Genomic DNA, 19,383 nt, shown 5'->3' on the forward strand with positions numbered 1-19,383 from the left:
GCTAATGAGTCTCTTTGAAGCCTCTTGTTTTACCTTGGTAGATTAGCAAGCAATAGATAGTAGACTTAAAAAAGAAGAAGAAGAAACCTCTCGCACACCAAAATTCCTTAAAGAAACACACACACACAAGGGGGTGGGGGAGGGAATTACAAATTCTTTCCCAGGGATCCAATTGCCATGCCGCAGCCCTGCTTTCCCCCAGCTCTGCTAGAAAGAATGCCCCAGTCTCCTCCCAGTATAGTATATTTCCAAAGCCCGTTATTTACAGGTGCACAGGGGCGGAAGGGCTCCCCATTTCGGCCTCAAAAGAATTTATTTATTATTATTTTTTAGAAAAAAGGAAAAAAGGAAAGGAAAAACTAAAAGAAAACCCTGAGTTGCCAGTTTGTCAGTTCCCTGCCCCGGATGGGGCTGCTTAGTGGCTGTTCCTTTCTGCTGGGGAGAAGCAGGTCACTTTTGTCTGGAAGAGGAGGCCGCTGAGGCTGGCAGCCGAAACCAGCCAGCTCGATGGTAATACCATAGCCAAGACTGGCAAGCAGTGGCACCCCTTGGGCCGCAGCTGCCCCACCAGCATGTTGGGGCGGTGGCTTCCAAACATGCCTCTTTTTGCACCCTCTCCCCAGGTGATTTCCCTGCGTGGCAGGAGGGCTGGGAGAGCTGGTATAGCAGCAGCACCTCCCCTCTGTGCAGAGCCTCTTGTGCCGAGCAGTCGGGGGGGTGTCCCCATTTGCCTTGTCCGGAGAGCCTCCTTGGGGTTTAGTTCATCCATTTCCTGCAGTTCCAGGCTCCACAATGGCACGGGATTTTGTGCTGATCGTCTTCGAAATCAAACTGGTAGTCGTAGGTCAGCTGAGGGAGGACGACATCGGAAGAGAACCGAGGATTAATCCTTAAGGCACCTTACCACCGCCATCCATTTGATTCATTCTCGCGATGGCCAACAAGCGACTAGAGTTGAACAAAATCTCAACATTGCTTTATCGCCTCACCAATATGGCAGCAATAAAGGGAGGAAGTGGAGTTTAGACTCTCCTTCCTTCTCATACTACTTCTACGCCTTAATTAACGTGGAACTTATTCCTATTATTTTTTCAATTTATTTTCCACCCTTCATCCCAGGGCGGTTCACGGAATAAAATAAAAGATTAAAAAAAATAAACCAAAACAAGGAGTGAATAATTAAACCAAAACAACAAAACAATACCCGCCCACCCCCCGATACATTTAAAAGGCTGGATATTGATCAGCCCAAGGTCTGGTTCAAGAGGAATGTTTTTGCCTGGGGAGAGCATTACACGAACGGGGAGCCACTACAGAAAAGGCCCTTTCTCGTGTTGCCACCCTCCAGACCTCGTGGAGGCGGCACATGAAGAAGGGCCTCAGGTGATGAACAGAGAGTCTGGGATGGTTTATATGGAAAGAGGCTGTCCTTGAGGTATTGTGGTCCTTTACAGGTCAAAACCTGCACTTTGAATTGGGTCCTGAAGCTAATTGGCAAGCCAGTGTAATTGGCCAGGATCAGTGTGATATGCTCAAACTGTCTTGTCCCAGTGAGCAACGTGGCTCTGTATTCTGCACCAGCATCATCTGTCCAGTATGGTACTATTAAGACAGGCCGTGGCTCTCCAGGAAATTGCCTTTCCATCACCTGATGATGCTTTTGTAACTGGAGATGCCAGAGATTGAACCTTCTCTATGCAAAGCATGGGGCCTATCACTGAGATGTAATCCCTCGCTCAACATTAAAGAACGGGGGGTGTTCATGCCCTACCCCAGGGGTTCCCAACAAAATTTTCTCGAGGACCCCTCATTGAGCCGCTATTGTGACAAGGACCCCCATTAATTCCTAATCCTAAAATTAAAAAGTGAGAGCCAAATTAAGAGTCTTTTTATATTTTATATTTATATGTTTTTTACAGTTCTTCCTCTTCATCTGTAGGCCTTTGTCATTTTAACGAACCACTTTTTAACCAACGGTCCATTTTTAACTACGCGAACTGTAGCTTCCACAAAAAACAACGCTTTGTTTACAAACACTACTGTTTTGCAAAGAGGCAGCGCGCGCCAGGGAGGAGGGAGGGGAATGGAGAAGACAGGGTACCTGCGCAGTAGCGCACGAATGAAGCCGACGCGTGCAAAGCATCTTGGGGAGGTGAGCGTTACTAGAATGCGCACGTTGCCTCTTTGCAAAACAGTAGTGTTTGTAAAGCGCCACCTAACAGCATACAGCAGGACTACTGCTTCTATCTAATTCTAGTTTTGCGCTAGACTCTGCTCATGCAGGAAGCAGCCAAAACAAAAATCTGTTATCATACGAAATATATTTAATATATTTTTTATTCTAATAGCATCTTGCGGACCCCTCTGGCATAGCTCGCGGACCCCTGGGGGTCCCCGGACCACCTGTTGGGAACCACTGCCCTACCCAATTGCTCAGGCTGCTTCTGTCAACCTAACAGGAACATTTCCAGCCATGGGCACTTTAGGCTATCTCCGCATTCCTTCACCCAACCAGAACAGTTGGGGACATGTACTCTTCCACACAAAAAGCACCGTGTGAACGAGGTTCAGTCGTACCTCTACTTATGAATGACTCTACTTACGAATGTTTCTACTTACGAACGGAGCGCCGTCCGCCATCTTGGATGCGGTTTAGATAGGATTTTTTCTACTTACAATTTTTTTCTCCCAATGCATTCCTATGGGATTCGACTTACAATTTTTCCCGACTTACAAATGTGCGTTCAGAACGCATTAAATTCGTAAGTAGAGGTACCACTGTATACAATTCTCATCTTACAGATACGGCACCAATGCAAAGTTGAATAGAGGCTTGAATTCATAGTCTAACACACTATTCACCGGACTGTACTAATTCCTCAGGCTTGTGCACGCTCACTAGCCTACAGCAGCAGGATTTGGCCTTTTGTAGCTCATGATGCACACACTTGTCAAAGACAGTGCACCAGAATCAGTCCAATGCTGGCACAGATTAGAAAATACAAGGATGAGCCTATGTTTCTATGGCGAGACCTACGGACTACTCTCTTAGCCTGTGAGATAAAGCTAGCGGGCTCTTGCCTAGCTGCTGCTGCTGCTGTAGCACAGTATCCCACGACCACCACGGCAGGGAGGTGTAACAGCTACATAACCCAAGACTAAACAAGGAGGCATGTAAAATGTAAAAGGAAGGCGGTACACACAGGCATTGAAGGAGAGGCCATCCAAACTGCTTGCTGGCTCTTGCCCCCTCTTTTCAAGCTCAAGGAAGGTGTGCTAGTGTGCGCGGTCAATGCTTTCTATGCATTAACCCAGAAGGAGTTTAGGCAAGTTCCCCAGGTCTCCAAGGCTTGGTCTGAGGGTGCATGGTGACATTAAGCAGTTTTGGGTCACTGCTTAGCTGGGAGATCCCTGGGCACACCACGGCAAGTCCCATGGTGGAAGCATCTAATAGCACATGGACTCGACGAACGCTCCAAAGACCAAAGCATGGGCGCAGATCGGGTTTCCCCACAGGTATTTTCTTCGCCTACACTGGGCCATGCTCCACCACCACCCCTTCCCCAACCCACCACTATTCAATTCTCACCTCCTCTCCCTTAGGTATCCGGCGACTCGAGATGATTATGATCTTGTCCTCCTTGTCAAAAGTCACAACCTCAGCCACACAGTTGGGTGCGCAGGAGTGATTGATGTACCTGAGTGGGGGCAGCAGAAGAGGGGGAGATAGGCATCATTCACCTGGACCCTCCCCGCACAGCACCCTTTGCCATCATCACAGGCTTAGGCCCTTTAGGAACCCAACTTTTCACCTGGAATTTGGGGGAGCTGAGCTGGCCAGGACGACGACAGCACAATTCTATTCTTAATCGTTGAGAGAACTCAGGATTCATTAGGTGAAAGGAGGGCTGGGAAGCTGCAGCCCTGGCTGAAAAATACCCTACAACCTTTTTGAGTCCACGGCTCCCTTGATCAACTACATTCTTTCATGCAGCACCCCTGTGGGGCTCAGAAGCCCAGTTGTGTTAAGCCCTGCTTGCAGAACTAGCAGCCTCTTAACCCTTTTTCAAAAACCCTTGTGGAGTGTTCTTTCAGCCTCCTCTTCTAGGGATTCCTCTGGTCAGCTGCTGCTGCCGCCGCCACCACCCCTGGTCTCTGGGCTGCTATCCCGCCCCCCATCCCAAAGACAGGTGCCTCCTTACACTGCCCCACAATGGCGAGCGACTTGTCTGTCCAATCCCAACAGCAAGGGCTGGTGGACTGGCTGGCTGGGCTCCCGTGCCTGCTTGCTTGCTTGCTCTCTGAGGCTGCCTCAGTTCCTGGCAACCAGCACCCCCTGGCCAACCCCGGAGGCACGATTTGCCTGCGGAGCTTGTAGCCAGGGCTGCTGCAACCAACAGCTGTGCAAGCCTTTGGGAGTTGGGAGGCAGAGATACAAGAGGGCATCAGAGGAGGGAGGGGAGGAAAGAGGGGCAGAGGTGAGTGTTGCCCACAGCACCCATGACCATCATTCAAGGCTCCTCTCCTATACTGTGGCGGTTTGCCTCCCCTCTTAGCCTGCCTGCTGTCTCCCAAGTTCCACAATTTTCCAAACTACCTTATCAATCATCAGGTCCTGACAGAACTCAGTGATAACAAGTTGGCGGGGTGCTGTTTCTTTAAGATCTGCTGAGGGAACAGTGTTCTGCTCGGCTCTGAGGGACAAAAGGATGCTATGGAGAAGGAAGTTGGCCCCAGAGGCCTCCCCAGGACAGCAGAAAACTGTCCCACCAGCAGCGGAGTTGGGAAGGGGGCATTTTGGAGGCTGCAGATCTCCAGGATCATAAACCCCTTCCGTTTTCCTGAAATGCCCTTCAGATTGTGCCTGGAGCTATCCCACAGATTCATAGAATTGTAGAAGGGACCATAAGGGTCATCTAGTAATGCAGGAATCCTTCTGCCCAACGAGGGGCTCGAACCCACAACCCTGAAGTTAAGAGTCTCATGCTCTTATCGACTGAGCTATCCCAGTCAAGTGCCTGGAGCGATTCTAGGGGAGCTAGTGTAGTAAAACCTGTGCCACTGAAGTCAATGGGAAAGGGTGGGAGGGGAAAAAAGAAAGGCTACAAGAAGCTACGACTGAGCTGCCCTCCTGCCTTTCCCCCGGCCAGCAGAGTATTGGACTGCACTGCCCACCCTTCCCTTTGAAATGATCTTGTTTTAAACAAAATCCAATTGATGTCTGTAACTATTTGGCCTCTCTAAATGTTGCTGAACCACACCTGCCAGCACCCTCCGACTATTAGATAAATTCGATGGGAATTGGAGGGCCCAGGTATCCCATCTGGGGAAAAGCTTCTGTTTGGTTGCCAATGAGTGTATTTTGCTTTGACAGCTAATAACGATACATGTTTATTCAGAGAGTGCTATGAATTGCGGTACGACTTAGACCACTGCCGTTTAAAAAAGCAACAACAAAACGAAGCTTTCCTTCTGCCAATTAAAAATCAACCCACCCTGAACATCAAAGTCTGTGATGGGCTAACAAGAGCTTTGGCTTTGGATGCAATGAACTGCCATGGCATAGCTTCACTCACCTGGCAGGGCCACCTGTCAGTGTGGCATCGATGACGTGCTCATTGTTGATACGGAACATGTAGATCCCTCGGTTCTGGAAAACAGGGGAAATGGAAAGAGAGAGAGAGAGACATTATGTTGTGTGTTCAGAAACCAGTGCTTCATGCCTTTGCTCTCAGCTGGGTACAAGCTAATGGTTTATTTTAGCTTGTTTTAGCTTGCTGTTGTACTCAGTATTTCAGTATGTCAAGAGTATGTGTGTGTGTGTGTGTGTCATCCTAGGCCATGATAGTGCTCCTGTACATTTCAGAGCTGCACTGAAGAGACAAATTTGCCATGTCTAACTGTAGCACTGTGATGTGGGGAAATACAAAACAAAAAAAAGCAATGGAAGAGGAGGCTAAATCAGCAAATTCTCTGCCTTGTGCACCTTCAGAACGATCCTGTAAGGTAAGCTGGAACTAGGGATGCTTGAGGGATTTGATAATTGCGAATTCCAAATACGAACTGGCCCTATCTGTACCTCAAAGGCTAAGGTGAAGAAGTCCTGAACTTCAGTTACCCACTGGTATTCAAAGTTCCTCAACATCACTGTTGTCTCAAAGAATGTATTAGAATACATACTTCAGGAGAAAGTTAAGAAATATGAAACTTAAAGAATAATTTTTCAAAGTTTTTTTTAAAAAAAGCCAATGAATATGGAAAGAAGACAGAAGTAAAACTGGTGAGTAGAAGCAATGAAGACCTGAAATAAGACTTGAGCTTATAGATGCTACCTTCCCCCATTGAACAAATGGAGAAACTCACATCTCAGTCCAGTATTCCCTGATAGGTAAAAGGTAAAGGACCCCTGGATGATTAAGTCCAGTCAAAGGCGACTATGGAGCTGCGGTGCTCATCTCGCTTTCAGGCCAAGGGAAATGGCGTTTGTCCACAGACAACAGACAGCTTTCCAGATCATGTGGCCAGCAGGACTAAACTGCTTCTGGCGCAACAGCACATCGTGATGGAAGCCAGAGCGCACGGAAACGCTGTTTACCTTCCCGCCACAGTGGTACCTATTTCTCTACTCGCATTGGCATGCTTTTGAACTGCTAGGTTGGCAGGAGCTGGGACAAAGCAACGCGAGCTTACCCTTTTCTGGGGATTCGAACCACCAACCTTCCGATCGGCAAACCCAAGAGGCTCAGTGGTTTTGACCACAGCGCCACCCAGGGCTGCTATTCCCTGGATACACACAATCCACCCACATAAAGCCCTTCCCTAGATGACTAGACGACACTTTGGGATCATTTCCAACTCTATACAGTTCTATGATTCCCAATTCCTTGCTACAGTCAAGGAGCACAGCTCTGGAGCAAACCAGAAGGGCATTTAAGCCTCAGTCTCTCTTCCAGTCCCCCCAAGGCAAGAACCTTTAGCCACTAGCTAGGAGGTTGGGACGTTTCCGCCCGCATCTCTCTCCACCCAAGGTCTCGCTTCTTCCCCCCACCTGCTCCTCGTAGATCTTCTCCCGCCGGTTGGCCACCTCGTTGCGGATGATGGTTCCAATGTACTCAATGACCATCGTGTGCTTCTCTATATCCTTGGCAGCGTAGAGCCCGAGCCCTTGGATGCGGGAGCGGGCCAGATACACGTTGTTCTTCCATTCCGTCTTGAGGCGGCGGTACTGGGAGGACTTGGAGTGCACAAACTGCTTGCTGTACGGCGTGTTGGTTTCGCCCGTGAACGTGCTCTGGTAGGCCTTGGACATGCTGGTGCTGTTCAGAGTGTGGGGCCTTCGAAAGGGAAGAAGAAAAGAACGTCAAACCCGCTGGAAAAGGAAGCAAGCAGCTTCCCAAAGTCTTAAATCCGAGGCCTTTCACATCACCCCATCCGTTTTTAACTGGATGTCGGGAATCCTTTGCTATCGCTCGAGGCTCAGGTGGCCTCAGTGGCCCGGAGTGCCTTCCATCAGCTTTGGCTGGTGGCCCAGCTACGCCCCTATCTGGACAGGGATAGCCTAACTACTGTTGTCTATGCTCTGGTAGCCTCAGGGTTAGATTACTGCAATGTGTTATACGTAGGGCTGCCTCTGAAGACAGTTTGGAAACTTCAGCTAGTGCAGAATTCAGCGGCTAGGTTGCTCACCGGAGCAAGACGGTATGAGCATATCGCACCGGTACTGGTCCGACTGCACTGGCTATCGATTAGTTTCCGGGCCCAATTCAAAGTGCTGGTATTGACCTATAAAGCCTTAAATGGCTCAGGACCACAATACCTCAAGGACCGCCTCTTTTCATATGGAACATATCCCAACCCTGAGATCATCTTCCGAGGCCCTTCTTTATGTGCCTCCTCCTTGAGATGTCCGGAGGGTGGCGACACAAGGACGGGCCTTCTCTGCAGTGCAACCCCCCATCTGTGGCATGCTCTCCCCAGAAAAGTCCGCCTGGTGCCTGCATTATACACCTTTAGGCGCCAGGCGAAAACGTTCTTTTTTAACCAGGCCTTTGGTTGATCCAATTGACATCCTTTGCCCTTTTAAAATGTGGTTTTCATTGTGGGAGGGGTATTATTGGGTTGTTGCTTTTATTTTGATTCTGTATTTTGTGGTTTTATATTTTGATTTTATTCTGTGAACCGCCCTAAGACCTCTGGGTATAGGTCGCTATATAAATCCAATAAAGAAGTAATAAATTTCTTTAGCTTTGTGCTGCTGTCTCAGGAGAGGCCTGTGTTGCCCGCCCAGCAAGTGATGTCTGGGGTCCGTTATGCTCACCGTTTGTAGTGCGTGAGGATTTTTGGCTCCGACCGGGCGCAGCCAGTGGGGTTGATCATGAGTGGAAGCTCCATGAGTGGGTGGCGCCCATAGCGGAACATGTAGTTCTGGCAGCTCTCCACACCAGGCAGCTGGGAAGAAAAGGGACCCGTTTCTCACATCCTCATGTTACAGGCACACCTTCAGCACCCGAAACACGGTGCTGACACAGCCCAGTCCACCCCACCCCGAAAGAAAACCCAAACCCAAACCCGCTTCAGGGGTTCCTGGTGCAAACCCATTCACATTACATGAAGAAATTCAATTGGGTATATCAGGTGTCGGCAAGGTTATCTGGCCATGGGCCGGATCGTTCCCACGGTTGTCGTCCGTGGGCCGGACGGGTGCAGTGCGACGCCGGAAATGGCGCATGTGCATGTCCGCAGTGCCAGAAATCGCTTCTGTGGCTGCGCAGAGGCCGGAAATCGCACCCGTGCAGAAGCGATTTCCGGCGTCTGCGCAGGCACCATTTCCAGCACCGCTCGGTTCACGGGCAGCCCATGGGCCAGATAAATGGCCTCTGTGGGCCGTATCCGGCCCATGGGCCGGAGGTTGCTGACCTCTGGGTTATATATATGTATAAAAGAGACTCTATAGCAGTGTTTCCCAAACTTGGGTCTCCAGTTGTTGTTGGACAATTCTCATCATCCCTGACGACTGGTCTTGCTAGGTAGGGATGATGGGAATTGTAGTCCAAAAGCAGTTGGAGACCCAAGTTTGGGAGACCCTGCTGTACAGCAAGGTTGGCACATCTAATACCAGAGCTGATCTAATACCAGGTGCTGCCCAGCAGTTCTATGGCTTCAACCTCCCCCACCCCCCTGGAACCCAACTCATGGGAAGCCCCTTCCCCACCCATTACTACCACCACCGCCACCAAAACACCAGGGTTCCGGTTCCTTGTGTTTGATACATACAGACTCTGCGATTCGCAGCACAGCGTGCACCGTCAAGCCAAAGAGCTCTTCTCCCTTGAGATATTCGGGGAAGAGCCGCAGCATGTCCGCTTCCTTGCGCATCGAGGCCACCGGTTCGATGATTCGGTTCCATACCGCTGTAACCAGGGAAGAGCAAAGAAGGGTAAATTAAAAACCTGCCCGAGAAGACGGGCACCTATCTGGTTTGCGGGCAACCCGGGCTACAAACTTATCAAAACGTCTTGCCTTACTGGAGACATCTAACCCTTGAACTTCCAAGTGACTTCAAGAAACTATGCAAAATGCAGAATACATGGCAACATCTGGTAACTGTTTCATGTTTGCCGGCAGCCTGAGTTCCTGGACACTCGGCTGACAGTGGTTTCTTTTATGAAATCATGGGCAGGTGTCAGGGACTGGCTGGGCACTGATGAGTGGGCATTGGGAGAAGGGTGGTTGATGGAAGAAGGAATCGTTGATCTAGGGGAGAACCTCTCTGGCTCCCAGTACCAGAAGAGGACTGAAGAGGGAGGAGCAGAAACGGGTTACACGCAGGCATAGTCTCTGCCTGCTTGTGCACAGCTCAGGTGGGGAAGATACATAAGCCGAGGTCTGCGGCGGGGCATCTCTGTTGTGGCAACTGCCTTATTGGGTGCACACTTAGGATACCTGAGAGATGCAGGGCTGATGGACATGCTTTTTCCTAACCTGGTGCTTCTGACAATAAAGCTCTAATGCCTGACAGCACCGTGACAATAAGTTACAGTGCTGCAGGACAGTGGCATTTGGGGTGAGGAGGGGCAATTACCACCTCGCTACATTTCAGGCTGTGAGAGTCTATAGCTGCGCAACACCCTCTCTGGCCAACGTGAAGGTTCTGGCTGTAAAATGTTGGTATTTTAAAAGTCTGTTGTGTTTTAGGTTTGACTGTCTTGATTTTGGAGTTTTGGCAAAAATTATTTAAGACACAGCCTGTGTGTCACGTGCTATGGATTTATGAGACACAGGATGCAGACTGGGGGAGAAAAAAGCTTATTTCTGAACATGCTTTTTCACCTTGAATGTAACAAGAAAGTAGGCATTTGGACCCTGCTGGATGCTGCGTGTCCTCAAAAATTAAAATTTGGAGATGGCAGTCTTTGTAGACAGGCCATGCTGCTCTGCTTCCTTCTGCCCACTATCCTACCTGTAGTTATTTACACAATGAACTGCTCCCTAGTTTCTAAACCCTGAAGCTTGACAAAGCAGGCCAGATGCATTGCGAGGAGGTTGACGGACTCAAAGCCAGCACCATTTGCGCATCGCATTTCTGGGCAGAGGAACTGCATCCCTGGCGCACCGGAAGCTCAGTTCAGCCCGGCATCCAGAATTCTAGCTCTCTTTCCGGAGAAACGGACCTGGCGGTTGCTCTCAACAGCAAGAAGACTGAGCAGACCCCTACCTTGCGGCGAGGAGTCTGTGAAGACCAAGTCCTCCAAGCCCTGCTCCATGACTTGCACCACAAATTCCGGCCGGCCGTTGTTCTCGCAGATGGTGCAGCGGTAGCAGCAGCGCCGGTTGTTGGTGCGCAGGCTCCAGTAGATGCGGGTGGCCTCGTAGCCCACCGGGTAGAGCGCCGTGACGCTGTGGAAGTCGGCCATCTGGTGGGGCAGCAGCTGGCCGATGGCGTGGAAGACGAGGCCCCCCACCCGGAACATGTGGAGGCGCTCGCCTCGCTGGATAATGCTGGCGATCTGCTTGACCTCGTCGCGCTCGATGTAGACGCGCCGGAAGACGGTGAAGGTGCTCAGCTCCTGGTCGCAGGGGCCCTTGAGCTTGTGCATGGGGCACAGCATGGTCTTGTCCTTGAAGAACATGCACTTGGCCCGGATGGCGCAGGCGAAGTGGTAGACGTTGGGGCAGCGGATGCGGTTGCAGCTGTTGGTGGCGCCCGTCTTCTGGCAGAGGGTGCACTTGGTGAGCAGGCCCCGGTGCAGCGCCACCTCCACATTGATGAGCGCCCCGCCCTGGGTCTCGTACACCTCCGTGGACCACAGGGCGCAGTTGAGGTGCACCCAAAGGTCCAGGTCCAAGTTGAGCAGGCGCGCCGGCCCATCAGTGGCACCGTCGCCCTCCTCGTGGCAGAAGCAGCACTTCCGCAAGTCCCGCGGCACTTTGTCGGGGCGCAGGGTGGCGGCCAGGCGCTCGACGAAATCCGCGATCTCCCGCTCCCCGTCCCGCTTGGCGCCGCCCTTCTGGATGGTGATGAGGAAGCGCAGCCGTTTCCAGCGCACCCCCTTCCACTTCTTCAGGCGCGGCTTGTTCTCCTCGCCGTCTTCCAGGGGCCGCGAGCGGGGCTTGGCTTTGGGCGGGGACTGGGGGGCTTCCTCCTTGGGGGAGGAGGGCAGGGGCGGCGGAGGGGAAGGAGCGGGCAAGGGCGGCGCTTCGGGCTCGGGGACCGGCTCGGGGACCCTGGGGGGGCTGGGTGGGGAGGGCGCAAACGGGGAGAGGGGCGGAGAGGGCTCCTCGGGAAGGGTCAGCAGCTGCCGCACATCCAGGTTGGCAACGTTGTTGATGTAGCAGTGCTGGGCGGCCTTTTCTGGAGTGGGACTCTCCTGGAAGAGAGAAAGGAAAAAGCATTTTGAGAGGCGGTGGTCTCAGGCTGCAAACCTGTGCCATGCCAAATGCAAGGTGGTTCTTTTAAAATGAGATTCAGAAGCACAGTCGTACCTTGGAAGTCGAACTGACTTCTAAAATGTTCGAAAACCAAAGCGTGGCTTCCAATTGGCTGCAAGAAGCTGCTACAGCCAATTGGAAGCTGCGGAAGCCCTACCGGACGTTCGGCTTCCAAAAGAACGTTTGAAAACCAGAACACTCACTCCCGGGTTTCGATTATTCGGGAGCCAAAACATTCAAGAGCTAGGCTGTTCGAAAACCAAGGTATGACTGTAATACCAAACACAAGTGAATGAGAAGATTGAAGATCTTATTCTAAGCAGCAAGCAATATATACACACCAAGCAAGCACTTCGATCTACCACTTGGAAGCCCTCAAGAGGTGGCGAAGTGACTCCCCCAGGTAGCCTCAGTTTGCATGGCCCCGCGGCCCATCAGTCCATGATCTTCTCTCTAAAACTCTGCCCACAACCATCCGATTTATAGATAGCTAGACTGTGTGGCTTGCCCAACCGGCTACGTGCAGATTATTCATTAGCCACCCCCCTCCCAATGCCTCACTTTCTCAAAACAATGCCCAACATCAAAGAAGGTACCCAGCACTTCCTCTCAGCTGATTAGGACATCAAAGACTTAACAAGAGGCAGGGATGGGAAAAGAACATTGGCAGGAAGGGCAACCATGTCAGATCACTAACTCCTCGAAATACAATTTATCTTCCGGATAGATTGCCCATACAGCTTGGCACTAGAGGCACGGCCACAGCTGCACGCTTTGCGGATGCCGTACAGGTGCAGCTCCATTATTAAAACCTGTGCCGGTTCGCCAACAGCTGATCAACAGTGCATCTGTTGCTTCCTCCTTTTCTACAGAGCTGGGGGGAGTGGATCAGCCACAGGCGGTTCATTAGGGAAAATGCAAGTGCAGCTTGGGGAGGGAGGGGTGTACGCTCACACGGGGAATAGTGTTAGCACTTTAAATCAGGCGCATCTCTGCAATTATGGATTGCTAGAAACTGGGTGTTTTTGAACGGCAAGTTGAGGTGGTGGATCAGAATGGTCCTCATTCCACAAGTCCATCCTTCCAGCCCTTAAGTCCTGGTGTTTGAGATGGGGGGGAAATGTGTGTCTATTCTCTGAAGTAGTCCTCTTCTCCCACCCCTCCACCCCAATTTCTTTCTCTTCTACTTTCCAAGGCGCCTATGGGGTACTTGGGCCGGTAGGAATCAAGGGCCCAGTTACTACACCTTTCCAAAGCAAAGGAAGATTAGAGAGAGAGAGAGAGAGAGAGAGAGAGAGAGAGAGAGAGATGGTATTGGCAAAATGCAGAATGAGACAGAATTTAGAAGGAGGGAGGCGAAGCTGAGGAGAAATGACAGTGGAAGGAGTGTTGTGCCAAGACCTCCAGCTAATCCCCTTGAGCAAGAACAGGGTTATTGGGTTGTTTCTGTTTCGGTAATGTATTTTGTGGTTTTGTATTGCGGTTTTATGCTATGAACCTGCCAAGTGGATAGGGAGAAAAGCATTCTGGGAAAGCTCCCACCCCCGACCCTTTCCCACCTGTTTGAGCAGCGTCAAGATGTCCAGCTCGTTCTTGAGACTGTAGCCAGGGAGCATTGCATCGAACTGCTTCAGCCATTCTGGCCCTCCTTCGGGGCCCTTGGGAGCCGCTGGCTTCTCTTTGCCTAAGGGAAAAGGGGAGCGGGGAGAGAGGGGGGGGACTTCTTAAACGGGGACTTACAGCCAGGGGCAGAGAAACCTCGAATGCACGTATACGTCCAGGACCTCCCCAAGTTTGGCTACTTACCCTGTGCGTCAGCATCGACCTTTCTGGGCTCGCTGGCAGCAGCTCGCATGGGGCTGTCCGGAAACAGCACTTCGTAAGAACTGGGGATCTTCATGGTCAACAGCTCTGCCACGGCCACCATGACACCGTTCAGGTTCTGGGGGAACATGGGAAGAGTCAGGAAGGAGCGGAGGGCAGCTAAGCTGCCCGTAACCTTTGGGGGGGGGGTAAGGTCACCTACCCACAAGCCACATTTTGTACTTTAAGCCAGCGTTTCTCAACCGCTGTTCCGCGGCACAGTACTGTGCCACGGGACGCTGGTTGGTGTGCCGGGAGACGCTGGCGACGAGAAGGGCGATTTGCTGCCCTGTCACGTGACTGGCGGCCGCCATTAGGGGCGCTGACCCGCCGGAAAGGAAGCCGGCCGGGTCACGGCAGGGGCGGGGCGAGCGCAGCTCTCAACAGCCACCACCGCGGCTGTTTGTCTCGCTCTCGCCCCTCTTGCTGGCGGCGCCCGGGAGTTTTTTGGTTGGCGCGGGAGTGAGTGAGCGGCCTCTTCGGCAAGGAGTCCTGCAGAAGGTGAGGTGCTCTTCTTGCTAGCCCAGGGGTCGGCAACCCGCGGCTCCGGAGCCGCATGTGGGAGCCTCAAAAGGGAGCCTCACCAAGAAGCCCCAGCCCACACAGACAGGGACCGATTGGAGGTCGGTCCGTCGTTTGTTCCCTTCCGCTGCAGAAACTCCGCTGCCGGGGCTGCGCGCACGGGGAGAAGGCGGCGAGTGGCTCCGCCAAGGACATAATGCAGAACAGACCCGCAAAGGAACCCCTCAACAGTCTTTTGCCATTAAACTCCAACTTTTACACCATGCACTTTTTGCACCCGTGTGTGTAATGATTACGTCTCCCCTCCAAACTAAACTAAATATAGGGCGGCACAGAGTTGGTGTGCCGCGGGATTTTTTTTCATAGAACAAGTGTGCCGTGGCCCAAAAAAGGTTGAGAAACACTGCTTTAAGCCCTTTACTTAATGTTTTCCTAAGAACAATGATATTCATTAGTTGAATTGTCCCATAGGTTAGCTAACCTTTAGTTTAAACAACTATAGTCTGATCTTGGGGAAGTTTATCCCTGACTGCTATGTAATTTTCAATTCTTTTCAGAGTTTACAGCTCCTGTTTAGTTTTTGATTACAGTGGTACCTCGGTTTATGAACACAATTGGTTCCGGAAGTCTGTTCATAAACTGAAGCATTCATAAACTGAAGCGAACTTTCCCATTGAAAATAATGGAAAGAGAATTAATCCGTTCCAGATGGGTCCGCAGCATCTGTGAACCGAAAATTTGTAAACCGAGGTGTTTTTAAATGAGGTTCCACTGTATAAGGAAACCTCAACCCCTAAACACTTTCCTTCTGAGGAAACAGATAAGAGATTTTCCAGTGAAACGAGTCACTTAGCCAGCCGGCACCTCGTCAAGGTTTACTTAGAGGTTATTTTGAGAAATTCATGTCTTTTCTATATCAAAGTTTCTTTTGGGACATTTAAACCTATTATGTTTCTTTGAGCAATCATTAGCTGAGTTTTAGTATTATTCACTTTATCAATATCTCGTTTCAGGGATTTTTCACGACATAGTTTTGTTTTTGTTTTCGCGCTGACTGCCAGCTCTTCAGCTGTTTTTGGACTACAACTCCCATCACCCCTAGCTACCGGGACCAGTGGTCAGGGATGATGGGAGTTGTAGTCCAAAAACAGCGGGAGGGCCAAGTTTTGGAAACACTGGTGTCGACAATGCTGAGCTAGACAGACCAATGGTTTATCACAATGCAGTTTATGTTTTGCTTCTGACTGTAAGTCTCACACTGCTTGTGTATCACTCGTTCTCTCCTCAGCGACTCACAGCTGAATACCTGAATTGTGTATCAGTGTATTGTGTGAGGGGGATGCAAGAAGGAAAGTTGCAGATCTCTTGCATGCGATCTGGTGGGGACTGCTGGCGCGCGCACACACATGCTGCAGTCGCCAGGTAACGTGTGCGAATTCACCGCCAGTGTTGAAAACTGGGGAGAAATTTACTGCTTGGCTGTGACTGCTGGGAAACCAAGCAAAATGGTTTATCCCAGCTCTGCCTTTGCGTCCAAACAACTTATCCAGTAGCCCTCCAGAAATTTATTTTTATTTCGCAAGATTTGCTGCCTAATTAAAAGAATCTCCAAGCCATTCACATTAAATATTCATTTTAAAAGTAGCAGCACGAGACATTCAGCACATAAAAAAACCCCAAATTATCAACGTTATCGATAAAAACCAGCAGTACACCTAATAAAATTAAATGTCTGGCTAGGTTTGCCTGCGCACGAAAATTTCAAAACTCCACCTCCCATCCAGACATTAGCCCTGCTCTACGTGAAACAGACGTGGTAAAAGGCACCACCACGTCAGAATATTTATTGCCCCGGAAACAACTGTGAAGCCCGGCCCTTGGGTCGGGGGCTTTTCTGTGCTGGCTCCCTACCTTGGCGGCAGCTGCAGAGACAGTGAGCATGACAGAGACCTCGCTGCCCTTGGCTTTCTCCCAGGACGTGCCTGGAGTCCCCTTTCCCGCTTGTTCCAAGCTCCCGAAAGGCTTGGCATCTGGGAAAGCTGAGAAGCGGGAGGCAAGGGGGAGACAAGGGCAAGAGTCAAACACAGACACACAAATGCATCATCAGCACTTTGTATCACCTTAGGAGGGGACACGGGTGGTGCTGTGGGTCTAAACCACTGAGCCTCTTGGGCTTGCCGATCGGAAGGTCGGCGGTTCGAATCCCTGCGACGGGGTGAGATCCCGTTACTTGGTCCCTGCTCCTGCCAACCAAGCAGTTCGAAAGCACACCAATGCAAGTAGATAAGTAGGTACTGCTCCGGCAGGATGGTAAACGGCGTTTCCGTGCGCTGCTCTGGTTCGCCAGAAGCGGCTTAGTCATGCTGGCCACATGACCCGGAAGCTGTCTGTGGACAAACGTTGGCTCCCTTGGCCAGTAAAGCGAGATGAGTGCTGCAACCCCAGAGTCGTTTGCAACTGGACTTAACTGTCAGGGGTACTTTACCTTTTTTAAAATCACCTTAGAAAGGACAGGGCCACTCAGCACTCAAACCAGACCCTGCTTGCCTCCTAGAATCAAGATGCCTGTTGCCAACAATACCTGAGAAGAGCTACTTCTGAGCCTAGAATCCTAGAGTGGCCCAGAGTGTCTAGGGAAACCCAGCCAGATGGGCGGGGTATGAATAATAATAAATTATTATTATTATTATAGAATTGTAGAGTTAGAAGGGACCTCAGGGGTCATGTAGTCCAACCCCTAAAAAGCAGGGGTGGGGAATCTCGGGCCTGAGGGCAGAACACATTTTTCTGCGACCCGTCTCCATCCTCTTTTGCCTGGCTGCAGAGTGCCCTTGCAGTGGGATAGTGTTCCTTATTTCCCTGCCTGGACTCGGGTCTGTTGTACCACGTTACACCCGTTGCTCTGCCCAACTTCTGCACCCGGCCCCCGTAAGGCTGCCCAAAAGGAATGTGGCTCTCAGGTTCCTTCTCCCTGACCTAAAATTATGGGCACCTTCTCCCTTGGACAACAGCAGCAGTTTATTTTTATTTTTGAAAACATGCACACACACACACACACACACACACACACACTTATTCAAAAGTTACAATACAGCTTTGTCTAATGCCGTAATATCACAGAATGATCACTCCAATCCTCAATCCCACATCACTGTCATGTTGGCGCGCCGAATATCCTCAAGAGGAGCCCAACTACCGATCGGCTTTACTAGGCATTTTCAATCAATATCTCCTCTCCACAGACACCTCTGTGATGGTGATGGCATTGAAATATCCTGTCCTCCTTCAATAAAAGTGAAGAAAAGGAGACCAAATCGTGTCAAAGGAAGAATCTTTTTTGGAGATGCCTTTGATTGGTCGCCAATGGTACGTGATAAAGCAAAGCTCCAGATTATTATTATTAACCCAAGCCTCTATTGGCACCTTAGAGGTTTCCTTCCATCGCTGGGCAATAACTAGTCGGTCTGCTGTGAATAGGAAGGAAATTAATTCTTTAGATTTAAGGATGTTATTTGGGGCCAAATCTAGTGACGATAAGGCAAGTGCCGAATTTGGCGGGGGGGGATAGTTTAGTGGTTTCGCAGTGTGGTTTGATGCCTTTTGGGATGAAGTTCTTTCCTTGACCTCCAGCGACAGCAGCAGTGTTTAGATGCTGCTGCAGTCCCTCCCTTGAGCATCTTCTCTGTCCCCCACAAACCTGGGATCCTGGCCTTTGGGATGATGGGGATGACTGGAGAGAGGGGTCTCTCCTCCACCTCCGGCTTGGCTCCGGACAGCAGGGGAAAGCGTGGCACCTCTTCGCTCAGGACACTCTCGGGGGACGAGGCTGGGACGATGCTGTCAGGGGAGTCGCTCTCCTCGTCGCTCTCCATCCTGAAAGGAAATTGGGTGGAACCTCAGAACGGTGCCGCCGCCGCTGCCATGGCTCCTTACAGAGGTGGGACCGCAGTAACCCAGCCTGAACCACACCCTAGGTCAGGTATGGGGTGGGGGACGGGGGACCTGTGGCCCTCAAAATGCCACCAGACTACAACTCCCATCATCCCTGACCACTGGTCATGCATCTCCAGGGCCATAGGTTCCCCAGCCATCCTCACGATTCCAGAAAGATGAGATGCAAGGGTATAGATCATGGGTCTTCGCCTGTTTGGGGACTACAATTCCAATCATCCCTGCTAGCTAGGGATGATGTGAGATTATAGATTAAGAACGATGATGACCCTCCTCCTCCTGCTTCTCCCAGAGCAAACAAGGACCACTGACCAACTATACTTCTTCCTAAGCCTACCATTTTTGTCTGATTTTTGTTTATTTCAACCCTTGGTCTACTGTTTAACCACAGCTGTCTCTTGAGTGGTGTACAAAAGACCCAATGCAATCAAAACTAAAAGTGAGTTAAAACTATTAGATAGGAGAATTATTCAGAAGCCTGCTGGAATTTTTTTAAAAAGTCTTCAGTAAGTGCTGGAAGTTCAACATGGTGGGACAACAATTCCCAACATCCATGTTGAGGTTGATGGGAGTTTGTGCCCTCCAGACAGTTGGCGTTAGCAGTCTTCCATACTTCCCGACAATCCGTCACCCAAGCTAGATCCCAGAGAGGAAAAGCTTCCCCTCTCCCAAATGCAATAGTTAATGCTATAGCTTCCATTTGTCGGGGGGGGGGGACCCATGAAGCAGAAGTTCAGGATGCCCTGTGGTCGAGTTGGTTCCGTCCTCCAGCGCCATCCTTACCTGACATCCTCGGTCTGGTTGTGTGGCGGTGTGGGCAGAGCTGCGAGGAGATCTAAGCTTTTCACTTCCACAGGGGGAGCATCTGCAAACGTGAGGCAGAAAACTCAAGGTTTAACATGTCAGGGTGCTACAGGAAGGGGGAGGGGGAGTTTCTAATCATGGCTTCCCTGGATCAATTCCAGCTTGTCGCAGCCTCTGGCTATGGGCAAGAAGCTCGGAGGGATGCAGCCTATCACAGGCCAAGCTTAACGCTTGCCTTTCTTAGGCTGCTTAACATCAGACCGGCCAAGCAGAGGACTGGCTGGTTCTGGGAGATAATCTGTATCTTGCTACGAG

At 50.8% G+C, this 19,383-nt stretch overlaps 1 protein-coding gene across 10 annotated transcripts in view; it reads right to left on the reverse strand.

The window, feature by feature from the left end:
- Nucleotides 1-340: 340 nt before the first annotated feature.
- Nucleotides 341-19,383, reverse strand: part of LOC118079598 (histone-lysine N-methyltransferase 2D) — a 98,693-nt gene continuing 79,650 nt past the window's right edge. For all 10 annotated transcript variants that reach the window (XM_035103910.2, XM_035103909.2, XM_035103907.2 and 7 more), the window contains 12 exons: nucleotides 19,048-19,129; nucleotides 18,011-18,186; nucleotides 16,225-16,352; nucleotides 13,735-13,870; nucleotides 13,488-13,612; nucleotides 10,715-11,867; nucleotides 9,274-9,410; nucleotides 8,318-8,448; nucleotides 7,049-7,334; nucleotides 5,577-5,650; nucleotides 3,590-3,698; nucleotides 341-849 (listed from right to left, as the gene is read on the reverse strand). In XM_035103910.2, the coding sequence (XP_034959801.2) occupies nucleotides 757-849; nucleotides 3,590-3,698; nucleotides 5,577-5,650; nucleotides 7,049-7,334; nucleotides 8,318-8,448; nucleotides 9,274-9,410; nucleotides 10,715-11,867; nucleotides 13,488-13,612; nucleotides 13,735-13,870; nucleotides 16,225-16,352; nucleotides 18,011-18,186; nucleotides 19,048-19,129 (2,630 nt within the window). In that variant the 3' untranslated portion in view covers nucleotides 341-756. The remainder of the gene's footprint in view (nucleotides 850-3,589; nucleotides 3,699-5,576; nucleotides 5,651-7,048; nucleotides 7,335-8,317; nucleotides 8,449-9,273; nucleotides 9,411-10,714; nucleotides 11,868-13,487; nucleotides 13,613-13,734; nucleotides 13,871-16,224; nucleotides 16,353-18,010; nucleotides 18,187-19,047; nucleotides 19,130-19,383) is intronic.

Source organism: Zootoca vivipara, chromosome 2 (assembly GCF_963506605.1).
Source record: "Zootoca vivipara chromosome 2, rZooViv1.1, whole genome shotgun sequence".
NCBI lineage: Eukaryota > Metazoa > Chordata > Lepidosauria > Squamata > Lacertidae > Zootoca > Zootoca vivipara.